Consider the following 8528-nt stretch of genomic DNA (forward strand, 5'->3'; position numbering starts at 1 on the left):
GTTCAAGCGCGTCGGCGTTCCGTTGCCCAACAACTTCCACGATGCTTTCCAGCGTTTGGACAAGGACAAAGTTGTCGCGATGAGTGACAGCGATGCTGCAGTGCGCTACTACTTTCAGAACATATAGTAGTGAGTACTTAGTAGTCTTCATGATTCTACATTGAACCAACCGACTAACCAAGTTTCCATTGAACCTTGTTATATTTTTGCGGTTTGGCTCAGTTCGGTTTAAGAAAAAAAATGGTTCCGGTTCGGTCCTCGTTTGTGCAAAAATTGAACCAGTCGACCAAGTTCAAACCCTGCCGATGCCTAATGGCGATGGTCAAGATCCTCGGCTACGGGTCGCTCCTTTCCGAGACGTCGGCGCGGTCGACCTTTGGCGCGACGATGCAGCGTTTCCGCCTTGTCCGTGTGCATGGCTACCGCCGCGTCTTTGCGCTGCCAGGCTCGATCTTCTTCCCCGAGCAGATTGCCAACCCCGCGACAAAGGTGGACGACGATACATGCTGGTAAGCAACGTCGTCACGCGGCGCTAGGAGTTTGCCTGCCTCTGCGTCGAGCCAAGTCCGGGTAGCAGCTTCATCGTGAGCGTCTTTGAAGTACCAGAGGACCAAGTACCTGCGTTTCGCCGCCGCGAGCACCTCTACGACATTCAGCCCGTCGAGTACGAAGAGGCGGACGGCTCGCGAGACAAGGCGCTCATGTGTCTTCGTTGGACCGACGAGGCGGTGATCCAAGCCAAGTACTATGTTTATGTGCGTCTCTCGGTCGAAAGGCTGATCTTGGTTTAGCGGCCAAGCTTTCTTTGACGAGCGCTACCGGCAGTATGGTCTGGACACGATCTGGGGCTGGGGCCCCGAGAGCGGTATTCTTCCGTCCCGGGTACAACACCTGTCGCGTACTAGGCTAAGAAATGAGTGCAACGGCGTAGGTCTACCTGCGCCACTGCCTCCTCTCGGTGGCCAAGCTCGGTGAGGTACACGAGCCTCCTAGGATGCGTCGTGGCTGATGGAGCGAGTAGCAAGTCCGCACGGACTTTTTGAAGCATTCGTTTCTTGGTGACCGCAAGACGACGGTTGAAGCCTACATCGCCGCCCACCCCGAGATCATGGACGCGCTGCCTCCTCCGTCGCTTGTCAGTCGCTACAGTGGATAGGATAGGTCAGCACGCATAAGAGCGATGCGCTCCATAAGGTTCTTTCGATGTAGTATGCAGAACCTCAAAAAGGGATGCAACGAATTTCTAGTCGTTTTAGGAGAATACCATAGTTTAATTCAGTATTTGCTTACTGAAGCGTGAGCTCTGTCACGGACGCGTCGAGGGCCGCACCTCGGAGCGCGACGGCAGGGTATACGCATGCGTCGGGGACGTTGCGAAGAGACACGCCGGTCGCGCGGCCGTTGACGAAATAGTGCAAGGTGCGCGTCTCGGCGTCGAGCTGGACGCGGACGACGAGCTCGTCGTAGGCTTGCCACTCGACCGTGTACGCGGCGTCGGACGCAAAATCGACCAACTGCTCAGATGACCGAAGCACGGCGCCGGTGCGAATGTCGAATTGGACACCGGTCACATCGCTCTGGTGTGCGCACGGCTCGGCGCTGAGCCCGAGCACGAGGTAGCGGCAGCCAAGCGACTGGAATGCGACGATGAAGTCGGTCGCCGGTGTGGCACTGCGGAAGGCTTGCCACAGCTTGGTGGCGGCCACTGTCAGGTGGGTTGTCGCGCACGTCGGTTGCCACTGCGGCGCCGCCTTGGTGGGCATGGCAGTGCTGAGGTCGACGACCTTGCACATGTTGGTCGGCGACACCGGGAAGTAGGGCATGCTTTTGAGGAAAGAAGGAGATCGGAAAGTGCAAAGTGGGATAGGCGAGTTATCGTACAAAACCAAGTACGTCCACCATATCGCATCACCAACTTCGATTTTAGATGGACGCTACGGCGAATTCCGCGACCGGTCGTTGCCCTTGTACCCTTGGTGTCCCGCCAACTTCAACTTCAAGGAACGTTTCGCGCGCCTTTGACATCGAGATTCCAACTTCAAGGAGCGAGGGACGACGGGGTGCGTCGTGCTTTGCAGTACGCAGACACTCGCTTGTATGATACGTGATATCAAGAGCATACATATCCCTTGGTGCGATCCATCGAACGTCTGTCAACCGTGCCATCGCAATCCTTCCTACACGCGGATTGGAGCAAGAATAAAAAGGTAAATTAAGCAAGTTTAGAGTAGCCGGACGATCGTGGTTGCGTCTGGCTGCAAGGCGCCTCGGAGCGCCATGGCAGGGTACGCACACGACTCGGGCACGTCCCGAAGCACAATGCCCATGGATGCGCCGTTCATAAAGAAGCCGAGTTCACGCGAAGACACGTCATGTTTCACAGTGACGATGTGCGCGTCAGAGGCACCCCACTCGTACGTGTACGCCGCGTCCGTCTCGTAGTGGACGGTGCGCTCCGAGGACCAGAGCACAGCGCCTGTCCGCACGTCAAAGTCGATGCCGACGACATCGGCGAGGCGCGAGCAACGCTGGCCCGAGACCCCGAGGACGATGTGGCGGCAGCCAATGGCTTCGAATTGCATCGAGTAGGTCAGCGTCGGCGATGCGCCTCGGCACGTTTGCCAGTGGTGCGACGCAATGATCTCGGCCTTGTGGTGGTCCAGCGTCAACGACGACGGTGCCAGCCACGCGGTCTGCGCCGGGACGTGCACTTCGGAGGCGAGAAGAAGGGGACCTGGCATGTAGGTTGACGGGGCAAAAGCAAAAGTGCTGCTTCGAATCTGGCTGTTCGTGGTGCATGATACTCGTAGATATGGAGGCATGAAAAGCGCAGGCTGGATCTCTGTGAGAAAATCCCTCAGTTTGCGGCTGTACGGTCGGAACACACGGCAAGATGCAAGCTTTGCAGCCGTTGGCTGGAGAAATAAAGGATTGCTCCGACGTGGCGCCAATCAATGTCGCAAGCCATCAGTCGTCATGCGCCACTACACAGCTTAATGACGAACGAGCTGGCTTGGCATGACCCTTCTGCTTGTGTCTCCAGACCGAGTACGACGTTTTCTAATACAGTGCAGTAGCGCGTTCGCCACGGCTGCGGTACTACCGAGGACGGACCCTTCGTTTGATATGGTGGCTCGTGCGGAGACGGCGTACCGGTACACTTGTCCACGACCACCTGCATACAGGAGCTTCAAGCAGCTGGTGGACCAGAAGCATGCACCAGAGGCAAGCCGGCGCCGTGTCGATCGATGGTGGACGTCTGCCCTTCAAGGGTCAATAATACTGCATTACGATTCACCCTTGGTCCTTTTTCGATAGATAAATCCTTGCACGAGTACGCTTGGTACTGGTACCAACAAGAAGCGAGGACGGGCAAGAGATTGCACACCGTGGCGGGGGCGAGAAGGGGAGCCGGCGTTGCAGGAAGGGAATATCCCAATCAAGCAACGGCCTCACAATTGCATCGTTTTTATATGTGTACACTATACCCTGGTATCGACTTTATAATACCACGTTCGCGCACAGAAACAACAGGTGATTTAAAATAAAACGCCAAAATCGAAATGCATTTTCATGCCCGACCTCTTAGATCTTGGCAAAGCAGAGCGACGAGTTGGTGCCGCCAAAGCCAAACGAGTTGGAGAGGACTGCGTTGACCGAGCGGGCTTTGGCCTCGAGAGGCACATAGTCCAAGTCGAATTCGTCGGTTTTCTCGTGCAAATTGAGCGTCGGCGGAAGCACACTCTACACAAACACATGCGTTTCCTCTTCCGTCGATGGGATCCACAACCTCGTGCATGGCCTTGATGGCAAAGATGGCTTCGATGGCGCCTGCCGCACCCAGCAAGTGCCCCACGGCACCCTACGCATCCTCCTCGTATGTACGCTCTGCCTGGATGCAGCCACGCACCTTGGTCGACGAGACGCCGAGGTTGTATGCGTGCGACCCTAACGACACATGAGGTTACTGCGCTGCTTGTCGCTCCGCAGAGTCGTACCAAAGAGGCGCTTGATCGCTCGGTTTTCGGCCGCGTCACCCAGAGGCGTCGATGTGGCGTGCGCATTGATGTAGCCAATGTCTGAGAGCGCAAGACCCGACTGGGTCACCGCCGACTGCATCGCGCTAGCATTCCTGTCCCAAAAGTGCTCGGAACATGCGTTGGGCCTACCGGAAGGCGCCGTCCCCGTTCTCCGTGGGGGCCGTGAGGTGATGCGCGTCGCCACTTAGACCGTAGCCGCGGATCTCGCCGTAGATGCGCGCTCCGCGTGCCTTGGCGTGCTCGTACTCCTGTCCTCGCAGTAAAATGTCAATCCATAAGACGTGACGACTACCTCGAGGAAGCAAACACCAGCGCCTTCGCCCATGACAAAGCCGTCGCGCTGGGCGTCAAAGGGCCGCGAGGCCGCCTCAGGGTTGTCGTTAAACTAAAGATATCCCACCATCAGCACAATATGAACCGCCAGGAAACAAGAACCTTTGTCGCCAGCGCCTTGGCGCGGAGGAAGCCGCACACAGAGAGCGGGTTTAAGCTCGCCTCGGAGCCGCCAGCGACCATAACATCCGCGTCTAATTCGCATCCCGCGTTCGTTTACCCACGCCGAGAACACGGACACTGTACCGCCGTTGCGAATGAAGCGGTAGGCGTCGCCAATGCTGTGGCTGCCCGTGGCGCAGGCCGTCGTGCACGCGTGGTTGGGGCCCTATATACATTGCTTGCACTTAAGTGTACAGCAGACAGATGGTACCTTGAGGCCGTGCATCATGCTCACGTGTCCCGCGGCCAAGTTGATCAAGATACGCGGCACAAAGAAAGGCGAGACCCGGCGGTACTTCTACGAGTATAAATGGTCATAACGGGCTCATACACGTGCGGATGTGTGAGTACCTGCTGCTGGACGAGCGCCGCCGTCTCGACGATCTCCTGGAGGTTGCCAATGCCAGCGCCGATCGCCACACCCGCGCGCTCCTTGGCGGCGTCCGACGCCGGCGTCCACTGCGCATCCTTGATGGCTTCGTTGGCAGCGGCGATGGCAAACGAAATGAACCGCACATCTTGGCTGCGCGCCTCGCGACGGTTGATGTGCTCGAGCGGGTCGAAGTCCGGGACCTGGCCGCCCACCGTGCAGTCGAGGCCCGTCGTGTCGAACGACGTCAAGGTTGAGATGCCGCAGTCGCCGTTGATGAGGCGGTTCCACGTGGCCTCGAGGCCAACGCCCAAGGGCGTGACCGCGCCCAGGCCAGTGATGACAACACGTCGGCTCAGCGCCGCAGGGGGAGGTGGAAACATCGTTCGGCGTCCAAAATGACCAGCCAACCAGGTCGCGTCTAGTTGGTTATCGACTAGATAGGTTTGACGTATGACGTTTTAGTCTCTTATCCGGATAATGGCAATTCTCAACACGACATGCATAGGGTTTTTCGCTCAACCGACTACCCTTTCGATTAGTCGCCGGATAATGGAGCATATCCACCAACGCTCTCGAACAACCAGCATTCCTACGAGCCACGCTGTAGCCGAACGTTCCCGTGCACTTCCGACCGGCCCTCGTGGCATCCTCCTCGCGATGGCACGAGGCAGCCTCATTTCCACTTGCGCTTCCTAGCACCAAGATGCATCTCTCGCACTACGCTTCGAGCCATCTTCGCACGCCATGGAAGGCGCTCGTACAAGTCCGCCGCAGTAGCTCGACACGGCAAGCCGCGCTGGCCCTCGACCGCGTCCTCGCCGACGCCGACGTGCTCGTGCTCGAGCCCTGCGACACGGGCTTTGACCTCTACTTTGCCGACCAAGCGCGTGCCCGTACGCTCGTGACGAAGCTCCTCGCGAGCTTTCCGTGCCGGACGACCACGTCCCGGACGGTCGGTAGCTCGGCCGTGCAGCACACGCACCTCGTCGAGGTGTGTCCACTGCAGCGGTATGACCTCGTTATTGCCTCCAAAGCGCTCGCACTCAAGCTCAACTTGCCGCGCGTCGTCGTCGTCGCCCGCGTGAGCCACCAGCTCCATCTCGTCGACCCGACGACCGGCGACGAGGGTATCGTGACAGCCAACATGTACTTCCGCGACCCGCCGATCTGCGTGTCCATGGCGCGCGACGCGTACATCGTCTTGGACGCCGAGCCGATTGATGTCGACTATACAGGTCAACAGTGGGGACCGTACAACGGCGCAGTCGTCGAGCTCGAAGTCGCGAGCGCAAACGACTTGGGCGTCAACGACACGCGACACCACGTCGTGAGCCATCTCGGCAAGCACGTGAACGTCGGCGACAAGGTCTACGGCTACGACCTGCGTACAAGGATCTTTGGACTCAAGTACCGCGGTCTCGACAAGGCGGTCGTGCCCGACATCGTTCTCGTGGGTACAGCCTTTTGCTAAGAACGCGAACCTCCACCATAATCTATCTGCCGCTTCGACTTGAAACATTGATACTATCGAGGCCCTAAGTACCTCATTACACCATTTCACGACTTCATGCTGCCACGTATATTGTCGAGCCACAAGACAAATGGATGCGTTGGCGTAAACCTAGCGCCATGCGCTTCTAGTATCTAAAAAGGAGTCTCTACATCGCGTCGGCGAGCTGCCGGTACGAGCCTTGCACTTGGATCGACGTCGGTGCATCAAACGACCGCTTGCCCATGGTCCGACACTCGGCGAGCAAGGCCGCCAAGTCGGTCTCCGAGACGCTCGGCGCTGCAATCGCGACGCGTGCGAGGCCAGCTTGGATGACCATGAACGGGTAGAGCTGGGCGAACATCGCGCACGGCGCCTTGAACGTAACTGTGAGCGCCAAGGGCGGGCGCGTGACGTCCAAGCCAACACCCATGTCGGCTTCGAGGGTTCTCAGCGCCGACTCGAACCAAACAGCGAGCTCGAGGCTGGCTTGCAGCAGCTTGAGCTCGTGCTGCATGTCGGCTTCTCGGTGGTGGGCCGACGCAATGACATCGTACGGCGCCCGGCGCGCGCGCGTGTAGTAGTAGACGAGGAAGCAGAGCGACGCGCCAAAGATGGTTTCGATCGCCAGCGGCCACGCGGCGGCGTAGGCGTCGATGAGAAACATGTAGGCCGCCGACGTCGCGACGCCGAAAAAGTACATGACGGTAAAGACCATCGAGACATCGCCGGCCGACTTGGTCTTGACGATCGAGTAGATCTGCGGCACCGTGCAGATCGAGAGGATCACGCCGCCGCTGAAGCCGAGCGCGTTGACCCACGTGGCTGCCGACGCCGCTTCCGGCATCTTGTCCACGCAAAAAGTGACCGCTGCGACACGCGCCGGTTGGAGATGACGCCGACCGACGTCCGTGGCGTCAACCGTTCGGTTCGGCTGAAACCACGCAACTTGAAGCTGGGATGGACAGGATGGACGACGACCCTGGCCTTGGTGGCTCTTGCGGCGAGCACACGAATCAGCGCTATGAGTCAATGAGTATATGGCGGGCTGTTAAGAGATTGAATAAACCTCGTGAAGCTGGCGAGGACAGGGTGGACAACGACCCTGGCCTTGGTGGCGCTTGCGGCGAGCACACGAATCAGTGCTGTGAGTCAATGAGGATATGGCGGGGTGTTAAGAGATTGAACAAACCTCCTCGTGTACTCGTGTATGCAAGACTTGCTCAGTGGGTCGGCTGGACACTCGCCTACGCGTCCAGCCAATCATACAGTGGTATTTCATGAAGCAGCTCGATGATTGGTGCAATGACCAGATTCGACTGTGTGGGCTTTGATATCCGAGTGTACCGGTACAGTACGCGCACAACCGATCCAAAGCGTGAGGCTAATCCCTCCCTCGGTGCGAGAGGCGTGACCAGAACGCCGTCAACGAGGTTCTACCAGGTGCAAGCAGGATACGGGAGCTCCGATTCGACCCAGCCTAACGTCAAACAACACTACACTCGTCCAAACGTTGTTTTGATTCACTCTCTGTTTACTGTCCTATCCTATCCTACTTCAACTACAAGATTGCGTAGTCGTCTCGAATCCAAGGGTCGTCCGTGTCGATGTACGCTGGAGGCTGCGCTTTGTAGTTCGGATCCAAGTACGTGCAGGGCGCTACCTCCTCATGGACCACGTCTTCGTCGTCGTCTTCATCATATGCCATGCGGTCTTGCTCCAGGCTGATCAAGAGCTGGACGTTGTACTCGAGTCTCGCCACTTGCTTGTCCTTGGCATCGTCCTTGGTGGCCATCGCGTGTATCTGGAGGTCCTTCGATTCGCAGTCGGCGTGACTCATGCCGAGCTGCTCGTTGAGGCTCATCTTCTGAGAGACCAAGGTGCGGTTCGTGGCGATGGAGGCGTCGTACAATGCTCGGAGCTGGTCGAGGGCGACGGTGGTCTTAGCGGCGTGCTGTTCAATGGCAGTACACTGCGCTTGCAGCTGCTGTACTTGGTCGTTCTTGGATACGTCCGAGGCAGCCGTAGCGCTCTCGAGCTGCTTCTCGAGGATCTTGGCGGTCGTCACGAGCTCGGCGATCTGCTCGTCTTTGGCAGCCACGAGAATGTTGTGGTCCAGTTGCAGCGTCCG

The 8528-nt window shown here is 58.2% G+C and overlaps 6 protein-coding genes across 6 annotated transcripts; 2 read left to right on the forward strand and 4 right to left on the reverse strand.

Moving 5' to 3' along the window:
• Nucleotides 1-312: 312 nt before the first annotated feature.
• Nucleotides 313-1156, forward strand: SPRG_14780 (hypothetical protein; the record flags this gene model as incomplete). The annotated part of the gene is made up of 5 exons (XM_012354714.1): nt 313-489; nt 537-742; nt 792-882; nt 932-976; nt 1022-1156. The coding sequence occupies 5 exons, from the start codon at nt 313-315 to the stop codon at nt 1154-1156; spliced, it is 654 nt and encodes a 217-aa protein (XP_012210104.1).
• A 130-nt stretch (nt 1157-1286) lies between these two features.
• On the reverse strand, nt 1287-1823 carry SPRG_14781 (hypothetical protein; the record flags this gene model as incomplete). The annotated part of the gene is made up of 1 exon (XM_012354715.1): nt 1287-1823. One exon carries the CDS (start codon nt 1821-1823, stop codon nt 1287-1289), a length of 537 nt encoding a protein of 178 aa, XP_012210105.1.
• A 399-nt stretch (nt 1824-2222) lies between these two features.
• SPRG_14782 (hypothetical protein) lies at nt 2223-2741 on the reverse strand (the record flags this gene model as incomplete). Its single annotated transcript, XM_012354716.1, has 1 exon — nt 2223-2741. One exon carries the CDS (start codon nt 2739-2741, stop codon nt 2223-2225), a length of 519 nt encoding a protein of 172 aa, XP_012210106.1.
• A 796-nt stretch (nt 2742-3537) lies between these two features.
• SPRG_14783 (3-oxoacyl-[acyl-carrier-protein] synthase 2) lies at nt 3538-5290 on the reverse strand (the record flags this gene model as incomplete). Its single annotated transcript, XM_012354717.1, has 10 exons — nt 3538-3744; nt 3791-3862; nt 3911-3948; nt 3999-4123; nt 4170-4288; nt 4333-4425; nt 4476-4567; nt 4620-4701; nt 4747-4833; nt 4887-5290. Coding segments are annotated over 10 exons (1271 nt in total), but the record flags the coding sequence as incomplete, so codon positions are not given.
• Nucleotides 5291-5611: 321 nt separating this feature from the next.
• SPRG_14784 (hypothetical protein) lies at nt 5612-6472 on the forward strand (the record flags this gene model as incomplete). The annotated part of the gene is made up of 1 exon (XM_012354718.1): nt 5612-6472. The coding sequence occupies one exon, from the start codon at nt 5612-5614 to the stop codon at nt 6377-6379; it is 768 nt and encodes a 255-aa protein (XP_012210108.1). The 3' UTR covers nt 6380-6472.
• SPRG_14785 (hypothetical protein) lies at nt 6462-7251 on the reverse strand. The gene has a single exon (XM_012354719.1). The coding sequence runs from the start codon at nt 7242-7244 to the stop codon at nt 6567-6569; it is 678 nt and encodes a 225-aa protein (XP_012210109.1). The 5' UTR covers nt 7245-7251; the 3' UTR covers nt 6462-6566.
• Between the last annotated feature and the right edge of the window lie 1277 nt (nt 7252-8528).

Source organism: Saprolegnia parasitica (genome assembly GCF_000151545.1).
Source record: "Saprolegnia parasitica CBS 223.65 unplaced genomic scaffold supercont2.178, whole genome shotgun sequence".
Classification (NCBI taxonomy): domain Eukaryota; phylum Oomycota; class Saprolegniomycetes; order Saprolegniales; family Saprolegniaceae; genus Saprolegnia; species Saprolegnia parasitica.

Excerpts from the sequence above, each read along its gene's own strand:
- SPRG_14785 (XM_012354719.1), bottom strand. The coding sequence starts at position 7,244 with ATGCCGGAAGCGGCGTCGGCAGCCACGTGGGTCAACGCGCTCGGCTTC.